We start from the raw sequence: 20,357 nt of genomic DNA, 5'->3' as shown, positions 1-20,357 counted from the left end.
TCATTTTAACGAATTTTGCGAGGCGTGAAGAGCAAAATGAATAAAATACAATAATGATGATACAACAATAAAACGCGTTTTCACTTCTCTTACATAACGAGCGTGACGCACATATTTGAGGAGAAAAAAAAGGATTTCATTTCCGATCAGGAAAAAAAACGTGACTAAGAGGTGTTGAAAATAATTGCTGCGGGCCCACTTTTTTTCAAGGCCTTCACATTAACATATTAGGTATTGTAAAACAATATTTTTTATTTCATCCCAACAGCAATATAGGCACACGCCATGTTTATGAGAATTTGATTTTTAAGACACGACAAGCTATATAAAAAATAACCGCAGAGAGGCTGTTGTTGCTGCAATGCGGTATGAAGGTCGCTGTCTTTCCTTTTGGGGAAATGAATAGAATTTATAAAAAACGTGCTTTTACGCTCAGCATTTTTCAAATCAAAAAATTCACTGAGTGCACATTCTGCGAATTGTCTTAACATATCCTAATTGCCTGCAATATGAATGCGTACGTGACTACGGGATTTGTCGCAGGCTTGATTTATTATTCTTATTGTAATTATTATTCTTATTCTTGTTATATACTTTTTTCTTTTCTTTTTAACGGCTCGTGCCACGCAGGAGGTTGGAGAAGCGGCAGCAGACGGGCGAGGCCATCGAGCTGACCGAGGATGGGCGGCCCCGGGCCGAGCAGGGCCGCAGGGGGCCCCTGTGTGACTGCACGTGTTTCGGACTCCCGCGCAGGTACATCATCGCCATGCTGAGCGGCCTGGGCTTCTGCATCTCCTTCGGTATCCGCTGCAACCTGGGCGTGGCCATCGTTAGCATGGTCAACAACAGCACCATCCACCAGAACGGCAAGATCATTATTAAAGAGGTAAGCCCCCCTAACCCTCATCCCACCACCACACCCCCGCCCCCTCGGAGTTCGTGCACACTTTGTGCAGGGATTCCATTCTTCGCACTCGTCTACTACTTTGATTTTTTTTTTTTTTGAAAGAAAGCCAAATTCAACTGGGATCCAGAGACGGTGGGGATGATCCACGGCTCCTTCTTCTGGGGTTATATCGTCACCCAAATTCCAGGAGGATACATTTCTTCCAGACTGGCTGCCAACAGGTCTATCCTTGATCCATTTTGTTATATTATCCCGCTTGCATAGTATTTGATGACACAATGTGTGTCTATATATAGTATACACATACACACAGGCATACATACAGACGAATACATGCAGACATAGCATCTACAGACACACTATATCCATTTGGAGTGTATATATGCCTACAATATTGTTTAGGGGGGGTCAATTAGAAACGTCCTTATTACTGAAAGAAAAACACGTTTTTCAATGAAGGTGACTTGAGAAATACAGTCAAGTCCAGAGCTACTTCTTGGGTATAGTGATTAATCCAAAGAGCTCCCAGTTTGATGCACACTTCTGAAATACCAAATTTGCTGAAATGACCTTGAGTTATATTTCTTTATGACAAATTAATGATACTCACCAGTGTGAAGACACTGATGAATATCATTGAGTCCATTTTTATTAGATCGTGCATTTAAAAAAACAGAGTTGACCAAACCGCTTTACATTAGGGCTGCCATATGCCATATGTTGAATATTGAGATATTATTCCGATATTTCGCATGTACCTAAAGAAATGAGATGTTTTATGTATTATCTAAAGAAAGAAAGTTAATCAGGTTCACTGTATTCTCTAATTAATTTCAGGAACTTACAATTATTATTTTTAAGTCATTTAGTTTTCGTACTGCTGCTCGATACTTTTGAATTACCTGCGTGATCCCATGCTATACATTTACTGTATACATTTGGATTTTCAAAGTGCCCTACAAGCTTGGTTGACAATGTGCCCATCACTCCGGATGTACTTGCATTGGTATGGAGCCATACTGATAGCCGTTTCTATTATAGTACTGTGTCTTATTGTATGGCCGTAAAATATTGGAAACTATGGAGAGCTGACTGTATAAATACACATTCATGGTTGCATACTTCAGGTGTACCTAATGCTGTGGCCTTCTCTTTAAAACAAACTAATTTCTAACGTCTTGGATTTGAAACAATATAAAATGTCAGCCATGTGAGTGTGTGTGTGTGTGTGTCTTGAAGAGCTCCCAGTTGATAAAAGTGAGGATTTTGCTGATGCCCAGCAGGCGTGTCTCCACCCTTCCTCAATGTTAATGAGCTCCCATGGGAGACACCGTGTCTAATCCTTTATGTTCACATGTAGGCATGGTTACCCACCCAGCCAAGGCCCGGTGTGAAATGTGGCTGCGACTAATAACTGTGGGTTGCTTCCGAACAATGGCTGATTGAGGATTTCTACAACTGTTCAACAGGGAGAATTGCAGAGAATAAAGGAGAGGACAAAATAGCAAAATATAAGCGATGAGACCAAGAGGAGGACCGGCAGCAAAGAGCAAATTTTAGGACAATAAAAAATGAATTGGTCTATATGATTGAGTCACCAATAACGTCAACGTGAACATGCGATTTGCAGTTTACAACTATGCAAAGATCTCAGGACTGCTTGTCCAACATACCGTATATTTTAAAGAACAGCCAGTACATACTTCAAATAGTACACAGCAGTGGGGGAAAAAAAGCAAAAGAAAAAATCAATATTGCTGCATGTTGCGGAGGAGCAAATGTTTGAGTCGCATCACGTTGCCACATAGTAAGCTGAGCCCACAGATGGCTTCTGCTCCAAACGCTTTCTTTTCTCCCTTCCCTCTCCTACTCCATGTGCGTGGGTGTGTGTGTTTAGCATCCAATTAAGACTGATTTTTATGCTTTAACAGCGGCATCGGGGTGTTTTGTGTGTTTCTTTACCTCAGTATGTGGTGTGGAATATTAAGCACTGCACTGTACAGTGGATCACAAATTGTCCCAAGATGTATGTCTTTGTTTAAGAAATAACTTGCTGCAGGGTCCAAATGTTGACATCATCAGTGAGTCAGGCACACACACACACACACACACACACACACACACACACACACACACACACACATTCCTGTAAGACTATATTTGTGAGGTCCGGGTAACTCCAGATAGGGAGTGAGGACCACCCTTTCTGATAGGTTTAGAGAGGAACTAGTCTTAGATTTGTACACTAGATGTCACCCCAACTACTTTCCCCACTTCAACTTCTTTAAAAAACAGAGCAATAAAAAGTAGACTTGAAACTGAAATCATAGCAGGAGTGAGGACTCTGAATGGGCACATTCAAAGTCCTCACTCCTGTTGTGACTTTGGTTAAAATATCTTCTTTTTTGGTTTTGTTGCAGTTAAGCATACAAATCAACTTTTGGTATGGCCTTCAGAGTTTTTCCTCTCTTATTAACCTGCAATTACACAGCAGACATTTTGTATTTTAATTTTAAAAAGTGTGAGTAGTCTGTTTTATGAATAATTTGATAGTTTCAACTTAAGATAAGCAGAGTTCCTCATTTATACATTATATATCAATCACAACTTGAACCGATTGATTGCTGTACAATTACTACTACAATAAAAGTGACCCATGCTTTGGCCAATTAATTTACGGAACTAAATCAAATATATTGTAAAACTTTATAAGTACATGTCAACATTAAATCTCACCTCAAGTAGAACATTTTTAACAACACTGCTCAGGAAGAGTAGAAAAGAATTGAAAAAAAAATACTCCAGCAAGAAAATTTAAATTTAAAAATGAAGAACTCGAGAAGCAGATCTTTTCTTGAAGTTCTTTACGTCTTTACAGGTTCTTTGAGCCAAGGCCTGCGGCTCTTTCATTTTGCAGTCAGTGCATTGTTCTTGCTTGACACCCTTTTATAAGTCTCCCCAGGTGTTTTTCCACAGCAGCCTTTTCTTCTTCATTCCATGGTCTCCTCAAATTTACTCTGGGAGACCCTAAATATGATGACAATTGCAATTTAATGATACTCACAAAGACCACCTTGTGATAGCTTTACAATGTGGATTTTATACGTAAAAAAATAAAAGTACTTGCCTTTTTCTCCAATTTAGATTTTGCCTGCTCTTTGAGTGTAAGGTTTTTTTCCATCCATCCATCATCTACCGCTTATCCGGGGCCGGGTCGCGGGGGCAACAGCTTTAGCAGGGAAGCCCAGACTTCCCTCTCCCTAGCTACTTCTTCCAGCTCTCCCCGGGGGATCCCGAGTCGTTCCCAGGCAAGCTGGGTGACATAGTCTCTCCAGCGTGTCCTGGGTCTCCTCCCGGTGGGACATGACCGGTACACCTCACCGGGGAGGCGCTCAGGAGGCATCCGAATCAGAAGCCCAAGCCACCTCATCTGGCTCCTCTCGATGTGGAGGAGAAGCGGCTCGACTCTGAGCCCCTCCCGGATGAATGAGCTTCTCACCTTTTCTCTAAGGGAGAGCCCGGACACCCTGCGGAGAAAACTCATTTCAGCCGCTTGTATCCGGGATCTCGTTCTTTCGGTCACGACCCATAGCTCGTGACCATAGGTGAGGGTTGGGACGTAGATCGACCGGTAAATTGAGAGCTTTGCCCTTTGGCTCAGCTCCTTCTTCACCACGACAGACCGATACAACGTCCGCATCACAGCAGACGCTGCACCGATCCGCCTGTCGATCTCCCGCTCCCTCCTACCCCCACTCGTGAACAAGACCCCAAGATACTTGAACTCCTCCACTTGGGGTAAGATCTCCTCCCCGACCCGGAGGGGGCACTCCACCCTTTTCCGACCGAGGACCATGGTTTCAGATTTGGAGGTGCTGATTTCCATCCCAACCGCTTCACACTCGGCTGCGAAACGCTCCAGTGAGAGTTGGAGAGCCCCGTTTGAAGGAGCCAACAGCACCACATAATCTGCAAAAAGCAGGGATGTAATACTGAGGCCCCCAAAACTGACCCCCTCAACGCTTCGGCTGCGCCTAGAAATTCTGTCCATAAAGGTTATGAACAGAATCGTCGACAAAGGGCAGCCTTGGCGGAGTCCTACCCCCACTGGAAACGATTCCGACTTACTGCTGGCAATGCGAACCAAACTCTGACATCGGTGGTATAGTGACCGAACAGCCCGTATCAGGGGGTTCGGTACCCCATACCCACGAAGCACCCCCCACAGAACTCCCCGAGGGACAGGGTCAAACGCCTTCTCCAAGTCCACAAAACACATGTAGACTGGTTGGGCGAATTCCCACATACCCTCAAGGACCCTGCTAAGGGTGTAGAGCTGGTCCACTGTTCCACGGCCGGGACGAAAACCACACTGCTCCTCCTCAATTGGAGGCTCGACTTCCTGACGGACCCTCCTCTCCAGCACCCCTGAATAGACCTTACCAGGGAGGCTGAGGAGTGTGATCCCTCTGTAGTTGGAACACACCCTCCGGTCCCCCTTTTTAAAAAGAGGGACTACCACCCCGGTCTCGCCAATCCAGAGGCACTCTCCCTGTTGACCACGCGATGTTGCAGAGGCGTGTCAACCAGGACAGCCCCACAACATCCAGAGGCTTGAGGAACTCCGGGCGGATCTCATCCACCCCTGGGGCCTTGCCACCGAGGAGCTTTTTAACCACATCGGTGACTTCAACCACAGAGATAGGAGAGCCCACCTCAGAGTCCCCAGGCTCTGCTTCCTCCAAGGAAGGCGTGTTGGTGGAGTTGAGGAGGTCTTCGAAGTACTCTGCCCACCGGTTCACAACGTCCCGAGTCGAAGTCAGCAGCGCCCCATCCCCACTGTACACAGTGTTAGTGGTGCACTGCTTCCCACTCCTGAGACGTCGGATGGTGGACCAGAATTTCCTCGAAGCCGTCCGGAATTCCGCTTCCATGGCCTCACCGAACTCTTCCCACGCTCGGGTTTTTGCCTCGGCGACCACCGAAGCCACGGTCCGCTTGGCCAGTCGATACCCGTCAGCTGCCTCTGGGGTCCCACAGGCCATAAAGGCTCGATAGGACTCCTTCTTCAGCTTGACGGCATCCCTTACTGCTGGTGTCCACCAGCGAGTACGGGGATTGCCGCCACGACAGGCACCAACCACCTTACGGCCACAACTCAGATTGGCCGCCTCAACAATAGAGGCACGGAACATGGTCCACTCGGACTCAATGTCCCCCGTCTCCCCCGGAACATGGGAAAAGCTCTGTCGGAGGTGGGAGTTGAAACTCCTTCTGACAGGGGATTCCGCCAGACGCTCCCAACAAACCCTCACTATACGTTTGGGTCTGCCAGGACGGACCGGCATCTTCCCCCACCATCGGAGCCTACTCACCACCAGGTGGTGATCAGTTGACAGCTCCGCCCCTCTCTTCACCCGAGTGTCCAGAACATGCGGCCGCAAATTCGATGATACAACTACAAAGTCGATCATCGAACTGCGGCCTAGGGTGTCCTGGTGCCAAGTGCACATATGGACACCCTTATGTTTGAACAAGGTGTTCGTTATGGACAATCCGTGACGATCACAGAAGTCCAATAACAAAACACCACTCTGGTTTTGATCGGGGGGGCCGTTCCTCCCAATCACGCCCCTCCAGGTATCACTGTCATTGCCCACGTGAGCATTGAAGTCCCCCAGCAGAACAATGGAGTCCCCAGCAGGAGTACTCTCCAGCACACCCTCCAAGGACTCCAAAAAGGGTGGGTATGCTGAGCTGCTGTTTGGTGCATATGCACAAACAACAGTCAGGACCCGTCCACCCACCCGAAGGCGGAGGGAGGCAACCCTCTCGTCTACCGGTGTGAACCCCAATGTACAGGCACTGAGGCGGGGGGCAATGAGTATGCCCACACCTGCTCTGCGCCTCTCACCGTGAGCAACTCCAGAGTGGAAGAGAGTCCAACCCCTCTCGAGAGAACTGGTACCAGAACCCAGGCTGTGTGTGGAGGCAAGTCCGACTATATCCAGTCGGAAATTCTCTGCCTCACACACCAGCTCGGGCTCCTTCCCTGCCAGAGAGGTGACATTCCATGTCCCAAGAGCTAGCTTCTGCAGCCAAGGATCGGACCGCCAGGGTCCCCGCCTGGACTCGAATCTGCAATGAAATGGGACATCCCTGATTTGACACTCATTGTCAAATACGTTGCATGCATTTTAACTTGTTAAATTATGAAAAAAGAGATATAGTTCCTCATCCAAAGCTTACCATCCAATTCAGTCTTCCCTCTTTTGGAGAGATGCTTTTCCCTTTTTGGGGTTAAAGGTCGATACCACCACATGAAAAGGAGAACAAAGTGACACATTTTACTAAATCAGTGTTGAACAAAAATATGCTATCAAGGCATTCATTTAGTAACCCAATTCCAGTGAAATTGGGACATTATGCTCATCAATCAAAACAGAATACAATGATTTGCAAATCATGTCCAACCTATATTTAAGTGAAGCATTACAAAGACAAGACAACATTCAATGTTCAAATTGGTACATTTAATTTTTTCCAATAATATTTAACTTAGAATTTAATGGCTGTAATGCATTCCATAAAAGATGGAACAGCTAGCAAAAAAAATAATGTTGAGAAATGCTCATCAAACCCCTGTTTGTCACATCCCACCGGTGAACAGGCTAACTGTGAATGGGTGGGTGCCATGATTGGGTCAAAAAGTAGCTATCCTGAATTCACAAGCAAAGATTGGGTGAGGGTCACCACAAGTTGAATCGTTGAAGGACAGAGTTTCACAACGTATAATTGCAAGGAATTGAGGGATTACGTCATCTTTGGTCCATAATATCAAAAGGTTCAGAGAATCTGGACCAATCAGTGCATGTAAGCGGCAAGGCCAAAAACAGATAACATTCAAAGGCCATGACCTTCGACCTATCAGAGAGCACTGCATCCAAAACCACCTTGTCCCAGCTTGTTTGGAACGTGTTGCAGCCATCAATTCCAACATAGTAGTGTAGCCAATTAAATAGAGGTTGAACATGACATGCAAATCATTGTATTATGTATTAAATACAAGTTCGTGCTTCCATTAAGAATAGAGAAGATTTACTGGGCAACATATAACATTTGAAAGGTATGTTACAAGAACATCTTGTATGATTTCATGCTAGTCAGTGTGAACCAACCGACATAATTAAATTTTGTTAGACCAATGCAAATATTTGGCAGAAATAAAATACTGATTCCTGATTCAAAATAACCATCATCCATAAATTATCTTCCCCCTTCAAGTGCATTCCAGTGAACGAGCCTGGTCTCTATTGAACGCGAATAGCAGGGGTTTCGAAAAACAACTTTTATATTGATAGATTACATTGTCCAGTGTGGGCAATGCATTTGATAAATGAAATGGTAAGAACATGAATCTAAATACAAAAATACCCAAAACAATGCTGTAATCGATCGTGTAATATTGTACAGTAGAAATTTTTGTTGTATGTCATTTCATAGTGCTTTAGGTGCTAGAGTGAATTTACGCCGCATTATTTCCCCCAAGAAACATTTGATTTATAACGGCTAAAAATACACAAGGATTAAATATAATTTATATATGTTCCTCATACTGCGTGACAACTGACCGGAACAAAATATGGAGAAATTAAAACTCTTGACATGTCCATTCATCCGTTCTGCCCCCCCCCCACCCCAAAAGCCGACTGCCCCCATGTCGAGCGTTGCCACGTACAAAGTTACACCAGTGTAGCCCCTGAAAACAGCTTAAAACGGAGCAAATGTAACCCTGCTCAGGAGGTGGTTTAAACATTTACTCTGGAGTAAATGCTAGTATGCGGGGCAGCACCGATATTAAATGGGACGTGTGAACGCTACAGGAGTAGACTTGCTACGCGTGAAAAGAGTTGATTACATACGGGTAGAATGTGTTGCTTTCGTGCTCGTTTGTACTTCTGTCATCTTTCCTTTTGTAGGAGACTGGACCATCTCAGAGTTGATTGTGTAGTTTGTTCCTTTGTTATGTGTTCACAAACCCCCCCACAGAATTTATTTTGTGATTCCTTATGTTTCCTTTCCAATTGCCTTGCCATCTTTAAATTTGATTGGCCACAGTAGAAGCAATAATGACTTCTGTGCCAAACTCGTTTGCCTTCCCTTTTTGTAAATGCTTTTATGGTTAAAGAAGGATCTTCTTTGCTCATCTTTTGTTTTTACATAGGTTAATGGGTTACTACCTTCTTTACGAATTGCAGACATGACTGTGCTCCTCTGCTTCATATGTCTGATGACTTGTAGAGTCTTCACTGGATGTATCATAAGAGAACAATTTTTCTACCTTTGGATGGAATATCTCCTCGTCATCACTCGACTCAGAGGATGTCTTAGTTGGTTTGTATTCCTCATCTGATCCAAAAAGACTTGAGTCAGAATAATCACCATCTTCAGTGGGATTGTCCATCTGTTATTAAAAAAAAAAAGGATCAGAAAATACCATTGCAATTAATGATGTTAGAGAATAGTACTGATAATTCAGGCTTACATGACAAGATAGTTCTGTGGGATAAAATATTAATCGAACACATTAACATGGCAAAACAGAAATACCTTATAGAAATAACTTATTTTGTTTAATATGGGCAAATAAAGCATTTGAAACTGACCGGGTAATCAATTAAAAGTCGACTTATTATAATTTTTAAAAATGTCTATATCACTCATTTCCAGTGCTTGGCAAAGATAGGTAAGTGCCGAAACCAAATAATGGTATCAGGCTGATACCGGCATTATTTTAAGGTTATCGTGGAGGCTGCCAATACCAGCAATCGATATTTCAGAAAATTAAAAACTTAATAAATGTAAATTTAATACTGTACTAGTTGCCACTACACATTTGGCGAATCATCTGCGTCACAAAGAGAGGCTTATTTCCAAGTATTTGGCAATCCAATAACAATGATGGCCGACACAGAGTGCGGAGAGAACAATTTTCCACGTGAGCTGTACCCAGGTCAATCTTTTCATACACCTATTAAGATGCAATTTCTGTATATAATTACAATATTTACATTAATTCTTTGAACGCATCATGTGTACTTTTTAATCAAATTTGTTTGAATTCCTTCCACGTTCATCCTATTATATTCCCAGAAGAGGAAATTTCTCTTAGTATGTGGCGACTAAAATGAACGCATATTCACTAAATCTCTGCACGCCAGAGCATTTTTTTTCTCCTTGAATTACATCAACATTCATCCACTAATTTGCCGATTAACGTCTAATCACTAAGTTGATATGAGTATGATAAGGTTAAGATTCATGCTGAGAATGCATCACTAGTGTGTTTTTATAAGCCTGGGCCAATAACTGGTTTGACGTTTGAAAAGTCAAAGTTTCAATCACCACTAATTCGGCTTTGCCAATAAGGATATTTGGGATCAATAAACGATGAGCGAGTGTGGTTACAAATCGCAAAGGTTGATGACAGTGACAATGTATGTTGCCACAAAAAAAATCATCAAAATGTCCCCATAAAATAGTAGAAAGCTTAACATAGAAAATATGCATCTCTCCTCATATAAGTGGGGGGTTTTTCAGCCCAAAATGCATAGGTTTTGGTGATCCACACATTTAACCTTTATTATTATTATTATTTTTATTTATTATTTTATTTTAACTTTTGTGTTGATAATGGTTCACAGTATAATATTTCGTTCAACCCACTTTGTTATCTGTAAATTGCTTGGTATTTTACATCGTCTTTTTGCAGTTACTTTCTGTATATGGAAAGACACTGGTTCCATTTGCAACTAATTCTTTGCTCAACTAAGATGGCGGCGGCAGCGAAAGACGCTGGGTCATTTGCAACTAATTTTCTGCTCAACTAAAATGGCGACGACGACGACGGCGAGACGATGGCGGCGCGGGGGGGGGGGTGGTGTTAAAACTTGATTTTACCACACCAACGACCTATTCTGTGGCGCTGTATTGTGTGTCTGACGGCCTATTGAAAGTTTATTGTTTGAGAGGAAACTTTCTATCTTGGTGACAACTCCTTAGGTACAGCATAGTAGAGTTATTCATATAGTTGGTTTCACTCTAATGCTGATATAACACGAACCTTTGAGCCTGCCCGAATTACTTAGAATAACTAACTTGTAAGAAAATATTCAAAACTTGAGTGTCTTACCTGCTTTAATTCTGAAGTATTTGTCACTTTCTGGGGTTTTCTCGATGATGCTGACTCGTACGCTCACTCTTCTCAACGCCTTCCTTTTGTGCAGGTAGCAAAGCGCGCGTTTCCTAATTGATGGTCAGCGAGTGTGATGTGGGGGAGGGTAGCTGTAGAAACTCGTTTCCTGCAACGTAACTGTGACGTTTTGGGGTGTGAAAACAGCCCCGCCCCTTCATAACCAAAACTCCTTCACTTTTCCTCTGAGGTCCGTTTTGAAGTGGGGCATAGTAAATGTCAAGCAATATCAACATATTTTATGAAATCTTGTTTACACCAATGTCATGTACTCCTAAAATGTGTGTATATACATACTGTATATATATACAGTATATACACACACACACATATTTTAAAAACGACTTAAAATATTGTAATTGTTCTGAAAGCAACATTATACCCAAATGCTAATATGGAATTGTGATGAAACATCATTATTATTTACTTATTGGATGCAATTCGTATTATACAGTTTCGATGTCCAAAGCAGAATAAAACGAATTAGATTTTCTGGGGACACGACTGCAACACTCAACTCTTCTTGCAAAGCTTTGTTGCTGCTGTATGAACCGCGCTCCTAATTGATCACGTGCTCAAACTAGTGTGGGGGAGGGGAGCTGAATAAACTAGGTTCAAACAGTGCACCTGCGAGGGTTTGGAGCTGGGAACAGCCCCTCCCCCCTTCATGGCCAACGATAAACTAAAATTGCTCAGCCTTTAACTTTTATTTTACTCTGCGGTCTGTTTTGAGGGGAGCATGATAAATTTCAAGCAACATCTATATGTTTCAGCAACTGTAATAACACAAATGTATATACCTGTTCATATTTTTTAAACCAGACTTAAATATTATAATTGTTCAATGAAACATAATTACAGTAAGTATTGCCATCTATGGACTTCTGTCAAACGAAAATTCCCTCACCCAGAATAAAAATCTATGCATTACACATTTGAGTACGATATTACATTATATGATTGCTTCAGGAGTATGAGGTACCGAATCCCCTGATGCGGGCACTTTGGTCCCTCCACCACAGATGTCAGAATTTGGTTCACATTACCGGCAGTAAGTCAGAATCGTTTCCAGTGAGGGTTGGACTCCGCCAAGGCTGCCCTTTGTCATCGATTCTGTTCATAAACTTTACGGACATTGGCAATTTCTAGGCGCAGTGTAAGTGTTGATGGGGGTCCATTTTGGTGGCCTCAGTATTACATCTCTGCTTATTGCAGATGATGTGGGACTGTTGGCTCTTTCAAGCAGGGCCCTTCAACTCTCACTTGAGCGTTTCGCAGCCGAGTATGAAGTGGTTGGGATGAAAATCAGTCGGAAAAGGGTGGAGTTCTCTCTCCGGGTCGGGGAGGAGATCTTGTCCCAAGTGGAGGAGTTTAAGTATTTTGGGGTCTTGTTTGCAAGTGAGGGCAGGAGGGAATGCTTGCTCTGCGCGCTTTGTATCGGTCAGTCGTGGTGAAGAAGGAGCTGAGCCAAAGGGCGAAGCTCTCAATTTACCGGTTGATCTACGTTCCAACCCTCATCTACTGTCATGAGCAATGAGTCGTGACCGAAAGAATGAGATCCCAGATACAAGCGGCCGAAATGAGTTTTAAAGGTGTTCCGGGCATGTCCCACCGGCAGGAGGCCCCGGGGACAACCCAAGACACGCTGGAGAGACTGTGTCACTCAGCTGGCCTGGGAACGTTTCAGAATCCCCGGGAAGAGCTAGGAGAAGTGGCTGGGGAGAGGGAAGTCTGGGCTTCCCTGCTAAAGCTGCTGCCCCTGTGACCCGACCTTGGATAAGCGGTGGAATATGGATGGATGGATATTACATTAGTGATGGATTCATAACAACGGACGAACGTTCCGATAAATGGAACCCGGAAGCCATACGGAAGCTCGAATTAGAGCAAACTCAAGCAAGTCCCGTTCGATACCGCGGAATAACTGTCTGCACCACTTTTTACTCTCTTTGGCACAAAAACAGCAGAATCTCTCTATTAGCATGAGTTTACTGGAATCGTGAACGACTTTCTATTCCATTCATTTACATTTACGTCCTGTCGATCGTTGCATCCAAACAAAGGAATGGTAATGACTGTGGAAGAGAACATGGAATGCATCCGATTAGATGCTCAAAGCAAGTTGCTTGTGGCTCGACGGACTGTAGAGTAAATGAACGTTTCCTGGAATGCTTGACCTGCTATCATGCTAACTCAACTCAACATTATTTATAGAGCACTTTCAAACAGCCATCGCTGCATACAAAGTGCTTTACATGGAGCAATTTAACATATACAACAAACAGTAAAGCAGTCTGTAATAAATACGGTAGAAAGCACCGAACAGCAAAACCAAGAACAAATCTAAGTCATGGTGAGTCAAATGCCAAAGAATACAAGTGAGTTTTGAGGCGCGTTTTGAAGATGGGCAGCGAGGAGGCTTGCCGAATGTTCAGTGGGAGGTCATTCCAGAGAGAGGGACCAGCAACAGAAAAGGCTCCATCCCCTCTGAGCCTCAGTTTAGTTCTTGGTCCTTCTAATAATGTCTGGTCCGCAGACCAGATGAGGTCAGCGAGGTAAGGTGGCACGAGGTAATTTAGAGATTTGAAAAGGTCATTTAGAGATTTGAAAACAATTTGCGCTAACTGGAGCGCTAATCAGAAAGAAGGCGAGTTCCATCGCGCTATGGGCATGGAGGACTTTGAAGGGTCCCGTGGATGCCTTCAGACATTTGTTGCACATCAGCTGAGCAACGCTGTCTTGGGTGGTGATCGAGGGGAGGTCAAGTTCGAGATAGTGAGTGATTGGAAAGAAAAGCCACCAGCTGTTATAGGTCTCATTTTGGAGCCAAGAGCCCTCATTTTGTGACTACTCTTGTTATAATGTATTTTGTTCATATACCTGTACTGTATACTGCCGTTTTTGTGTTATTTGTGTTGTTGGGGCATATATTTTTGCATTTTACTGCTTGTGTTCTTACACATGTATTTTGTTAACACACTTGCATGTTCATAAAGGACGTGTACCGTAGTCATGTCCCACATAAGGAAATTCTGTTATCAAGACTGATTGAGCAACGCAAACATGATTTCTTACTAAAGAATACTTACTGTTGTTACTTATTGGATGCAAATCATAATGATCCAGTTGAAATGTCCAACGCAGAATGAAACAAATTGGATATGCTTGGGACACTTCTGCAATACAGTACCTAACTCATTTTTTCTTGCAAAGCGTTGTGGCTGGCTTCTGAAGCTCTGCTAATTGAAATGTAAACAAACTCATGTCTGGGGGGAGGGGTGCAGCAAAAACTTCGTTTTGGAGCAGGTAACAGCCGCTCCTCTTCATGGCCAATGACTAAGTCAATTATCAAAATTGCCATAGCCTTTTTGAACTTTGAGGTCTGCTGTGAAGGCGAGCATGATAAATTTTGAGCAACATCTACATACAGTATTTGAGTAACTAGGCTCACCAATGTCACATACTCCGCGCACACACAGTATATTTAAACTGACTTACAATTTTACAATTGTTTTTAAAGCAACATAATTCCAAACTCTAATATGGAATTTAGATGAAACAATTATTTACTTATTGAATGCAAGTCATATTTTCCAGTTTCAATGTCCAAAGCTGAATGAAATAAATTGGATATGCTGGGGACACTTCTGCAATACAGTACCTAACTCATTTTTTTCTTGCAAAGCGTTGTGGCTGGCTTCTGCGCAGCTCTGCTAAATGAAATGTAAACAAACTCATGTCTGGGGGGAGGGGTGCTGCAAAAACTTCGTTTTGGAGCAGGTAACAGCCCTCCCCTTCATGGCCAATGATTAAGTCAATTATCAAAGTTCCCACAGCCTTTGTGAACTTTGAGGTCTGATGTGAAGGAGAGCATGATAAATTTTGAGCAACATCTACATACAGTATTTGAGTAACGAGGATCACCAATGTCACATACTCCTAAAATAATTACAGCAAATAAAATTATATATATGTTCACAAACACAACCGCACACACAGTATATTTAAACTGACTTAAAAATTTACAATTGTTTTTAAAGCAACATAATTCCAAACTCTAATATGGAATTTAATCGTTTCTTGGTTTCTTGGAATTGTAATTCTTTACTTATTGAATGCAAGTCATATTTTCCAGTTTCAATGTCCAAAGCAGAATAAAATGAATTGGGTTTTCTGGGGCCCTCCGTGAGTCGTCACCTTACCGTGGTGGAGGGGTTTGTGTGTCCCAATGATCCTAGGAGCTAAGTTGTCTGGGGCTTTATGCCCCTGGCAGGGTCACCCATGGCAAACAGGTTCTAGGTGAGGGGCCAGACAAAGCACGGCTCAAAGACCCCAATGATGAATACAATAAATGGATCTAGGTTTCCCTTGCCCGGACGCGGGTCACCGGGGCCCCCTTCTGGAGCCAGGCCTGGAGGTGGGGCTCGTTGGCAGGCGCCTGGTGGCCGGGCCTACACCCATGGGGCCCGGCCGGGCACAGCCCGAAGAGGCAACGTGGGTCCCCCTTCCCATGGGCTCACCACCCATGAGAGGGGCCAAATGGGTCGGGTGCAATGTGAGCTGGGCGGCAGCCAAAGGCGGGGACCCTGGCGGTCCGATCCTCGGCTGCAGAAGCTAGCTCTTGGGACATGGAATGTCACCTCTCTGGCAGGGAAGGAGCCCGAGCTGGTGTGTGAGGCAGAGAATTTCCGACTGGATATAGTCGGACTTGCTTCCACATACAGCCTGGGTTCTGGTGCCAGTTCTCTCGAGAGGGGTTGGACTCTCTTCCACTCTGGAGTTGCTCACGGTGAGAGGCGCAGAGCAGGTGTGGGCATACTCATTGCCCCCCGGCTCAGTGCCTGTACATTGGGGTTCACACCGGTAGACGAGAGGGTTGCCTCCCTCCGCCTTCGGGTGGGTGGACGGGTCCTGACTGTTGTTTGTGCATATGCACCAAACAGCAGCTAAGCATACCCACCCTTTTTGGAGTCCTTGGAGGGTGTGCTGGAGAGTACTCCTGCTGGGGACTCCCTTGTTCTGCTGGGGGACTTCAATGCTCACGTGGGGAATGACAGTGATACCTGGAGGGGTGTGATTGGGAGGAACGGCCCCCCCGATCAGAACCTGAGTGGTGTTTTGTTATTGGACTTCTGTGCTCGTCACGGATTGTCCATAACGAACACCTTGTTAAAGCATAAGGGTGTCCATATGTGCACTTGGCACCAGGACACCCTAGGCCGCAGTTTGATGATCGACTTTGTAGTTGTATCATCGGATTTGCGGCCGCATGTTCTGGACACTCGGGTGAAGAGAGGGGCGGAGCTGTCAACTGATCACCACCTAAGATGCCGGTCCGTCCTGGCAGACCCAAACGTATAGTGAGGGTTTGTTGGGAGCGTCTGGCGGAATCCCCTGTCAGAAGGAGTTTCAACTCCCACCTCCGACAGAGCTTTTCCCATGTTCCGGGGGAGACGGGGGACATTGAGTCCGAGTCCCATGTTCCGTGCCTCTATTGTTGAGGCGGCCAATCTGAGTTGTGGCCGTAAGGTGGTTGGTGCCTGTCGTGGCGGCAACCCCCGTACTCGCTGGTGGACACCAGCAGTAAGGGATGCCGTCAAGCTGAAGAAGGAGTCCTATCGAGCCTTTATGGCCTGTGGGACCCCAGAGGCAGCTGACGGGTATCGACTGGCCAAGCGGACCGCGGCTTCGGTGGTCGCCGAGGCAAAAACCCGAGCGTGGGAAGAGTTCGGTGAGACCATGGAAGCGGACTTCCGGACGGCTTCGAGGAAATTCTGGTCCACCATCCGACGTCTCAGGAGGGGGAAGCAGTGCACCACTAACACTGTGTACAGCGGGGATGGGGCGCTGCTGACTTCGACTCGGGACGTTGTGAACCGGTGGGCAGAGTACTTCGAAGACCTCCTCAACTCCACCAACACGCCTTCCTTGGAGGAAGCAGAGCCTGGGGACTCTGAGGTGGGCTCTCCTATCTCTGTGGTTGAAGTCACCGATGTGGTTAAAAAGCTCCTCGGTGGTAGGGCCCCAGGGGTGGATGAGATCCGCCCGGAGTTCCTCAAGGCTCTGGATGTTGTGGGGCTGTCCTGGTTGACACGCCTCTGCAACATCGCGTGGTCAACAGGGAGAGTGCCTCTGGATTGGCAGACCGGGGTGGTAGTCCCTCTTTTTAAAAAGGGGGACCGGAGGGTGTGTTCCAACTACAGAGGGATCACACTCCTCAGCCTCCCTGGTAAGGTCTATTCAGGGGTGCCGGAGAGGAGGGTCCGTCAGGAAGTCGAGCCGCCAATTGAGGAGGAGCAGTGTGGTTTTCGTCCCGGCCGTGGAACAGTGGACCAGCTCTACACCCTTAGCAGGGTCCTTGAGGGTATGTGGGAATTCGCCCAACCAGTCTACATGTGTTTTGTGGACTTGGAGAAGGCGTTTGACCGTGTCCCTCGGGGAGTTCTGTGGGGGGTGCTTCGTGGGTATGGGGTACCGAACCCCCTGATACGGGCTGTTCGGTCACTATACCACCGATGTCAGAGTTTGGTTCGCATTGCCAGCAGTAAGTCGGAATCGTTTCCAGTGGGGGTAGGACTCCGCCAAGGCTGCCGTTTGTCGCTGATTCTGTTCATAACCTTTATGGACAGAATTTCTAGGCGCAGCCGAAGCGTTGAGGGGGTCCGTTTTGGGGGCCTCAGTATTGCATCCCTGCTTTTTGCAGATGATGTGGTGCTGTTGGCTCCTTCAAACGGGGCTCTCCAACTCTCACTGGAGCATTTCGCAGCCGAGTGTGAAGCGGTTGGGATGAGAATCAGCACCTCCAAATCTGAAACCATGGTCCTCAGTCGGAAAAGGGTGGAGTGCCCCCTCCGGGTCGGGGAAGAGATCTTACCCCAAGTGGAGGAGTTCAAGTATCTTGGGGTCTTGTTCACGAGTGGGGGTAGGAGGGAGCGGGAGATCGACAGGCGGATCGGTGCAGCGTCTGCTGTGATGCGGACGTTGTATCGGTCTGTCGTGGTGAAGAAGGAGCTGAGCCAAAGGGCGAAGCTCTCAATTTACCGGTCGATCTACATCCCAACCCTCACCTATGGTCACGAGCTATGGGTCGTGACCGAAAGAACGAGATCCCGGATACAAGCGGCCGAAATGAGTTTTCTCCGGAGGGTGTCCGGGCTCTCCCTTAGAGATAAGGTGAGAAGCTCAGTCATCCGGGAGGGGTTCAGAGTCGAGCCGCTTCTCCTCCACATCGAGAGGAGCCAGATGAGGTGGCTTGGGCATCTGATTCGGATGCCTCTTGAGCGCCTCACCGGTGAGGTGTTCCGGTCATGTCCCACCGGGAGGAGACCCAGAGGAAGACCCAGGACACGCTGGAGAGACTATGTCACCCAGCTTGACTGGGAACGACTCGGGATCCCCCGGAGAGAGCTGGAAGAAGTAGCTAGGGAGAGAGAAGTCTGGGCTTCCCTGCTAAAGCTGTTGCCCCCGCGACCCGGCCCCGGATAAGCGGTAGATGATGGATGGATGGATGGATGGATTTTCTGGGGAGCGGCCTGGTGAACTAGTGGTCCGCGTGTTGACCTCACAGTGCAGAGGTACCAGGTTCAATTTCAGCTCCGGCCACCCTGTGTGAAGTTTGCATGTTCTCCCCAGGTCTGTGTGGGTTCTCTCCAGATCCCACATTCCAAAAACATGCATGGCAGGCTAATTGAACAATCCAAATTGTCCCTCGGTGGTGAGTGTGAGCGCGGATGGTTGTTTGTCTGTGTGTGCCCTGCGATTGGCTGGCAACCGGTTCAGGGTGTCCCCTGCCTACTGACCGAAGACGGCTGGGATAGGCTCCAGCACCCCCCGTGACCCTTGTGAGGATAAAACAGATCGGAAAATGACTGAATGTATGTTACAATGAGAACTCCGACATGCCTGAGGGCGTAAATATGCTTACAGCTTTAACTTTTTTAATTTAATTGCACTTTCCTATTTCTATTTAATGTGGTAGTTTGAAAATATAAATAAGAAGTTCCTCACCAATTACTCAGTACTTGTGATTCTTTCACTACGTACATTCATTCATTCATTCATCTTTCGAGCCGCTTGATCCTCACTAGGGTCGCGGGGGTGCTGGAGCCTATCCCAGCTGTCTTCGGGCAGTAGGCGGGGGACACCCTGAATCGGTTGCCAGCCAATCGCAGGGCACACAGAAACGTTCAACCATTCGCACTCACACTCACACCTAGGGACAATTTAGAGTGTTCAATCAGCCTGCTATGCATGTTTTTGGAATGTGGGAGGGAACCGGAGCACCCGGAGAAAACCCACGCCCGGGAGAACATGCAAACTCCACACAGGGACGCTGGAGCTGGAATCGAACCCGGTACCTCTGCACTGTGAAGCCGACGTGCTAACCACTGGACTACCGGGCTGCCCCACTACGTACATATTTACTCTTATTCAAGGACTCTTTTTTTTTACATGTCATATTTTTCAAAAGTAACACTAATACAATTGAGTGCACATTTATTCTGCCACCTCTGTCCTTGTGTCCTTATGGAAAAGATGAGACTGATGCCCTAAATATAATAGTAAATAATAGTTCCATCAGTAGTATACAATAGAATATAAAACATTACTCAGTAAAAATACTCACAGAGAGCTTTGCTTAATGTTAGAAATGTGCACTTCAAATTACAAATGTGGAGCTATGAAATGACAACTAAAACCTCAATATGTCACAAATGGAATAAGTGTGTACTTCACTAAATTATTTTAGTTTTTTTTATTTAGTGGTTTGATTTAAGGTGTAATTTCGGGTGGGTCTGAGGCCATATTCCAGATTTGGGTTTGCATAACAAGTTCTATTTCATAACAAGATGTTTGTTAAAAAAGTTAAACTTAGACAAATATTAGATATAATAAAAAATACATCATTGTTTTACTTTCTAAAAAGCCCATGAGACTGTTTTCTATAGTTTCAATTTTGTTGGAACAAAAATATTTCAGAAATCAATAGGTGGCGGTAGTGAGTAAAAAGTGTGTGTATTGAATTTAAATGAAAATACACACAAAAAATCATTTTTGGTATATTTGTGAGGACCTCTCTGAAACTTTGAGAGATGCCTATATAAACCCTCTAGAGGCCTTTAGAATGAAAAACTTGTGAGGACTGGCCTAAATGTCCTCACTTGTCAAAAATGTCCTCACTACGTTGGTCTTATAATC

The 20,357-nt window shown here is 45.4% G+C and overlaps 1 protein-coding gene and 1 long non-coding RNA gene across 2 annotated transcripts in view; one reads left to right on the top strand and one right to left on the bottom strand.

The window, feature by feature from the left end:
* Positions 1 to 20,357, top strand: part of slc17a6a (solute carrier family 17 member 6a) — a 28,393-nt gene that overhangs the window by 1,012 nt on the left and 7,024 nt on the right. Inside the window, exons 2-3 of the mRNA XM_052061176.1 lie at positions 631 to 886; positions 1,010 to 1,128. Coding sequence (XP_051917136.1) covers positions 631 to 886; positions 1,010 to 1,128 — 375 coding nt within the window. The remainder of the gene's footprint in view (positions 1 to 630; positions 887 to 1,009; positions 1,129 to 20,357) is intronic.
* LOC127597855 (uncharacterized) lies at positions 5,906 to 11,472 on the bottom strand. Its single transcript, XR_007961781.1, has 3 exons — positions 11,100 to 11,472; positions 7,157 to 9,371; positions 5,906 to 7,045 (listed from the first exon to the last, which is right to left on the bottom strand). It is a non-coding gene; the product is annotated as an uncharacterized LOC127597855 (long non-coding RNA).

The sequence above is a fragment of the Hippocampus zosterae genome, chromosome 3 (genome assembly GCF_025434085.1).
Source record: "Hippocampus zosterae strain Florida chromosome 3, ASM2543408v3, whole genome shotgun sequence".
Classification (NCBI taxonomy): Eukaryota; Metazoa; Chordata; class Actinopteri; order Syngnathiformes; family Syngnathidae; genus Hippocampus; species Hippocampus zosterae.
Note: the sequence above shows the minus strand (reverse complement) of the source record. Positions and strands in the feature narration are given on the sequence as shown.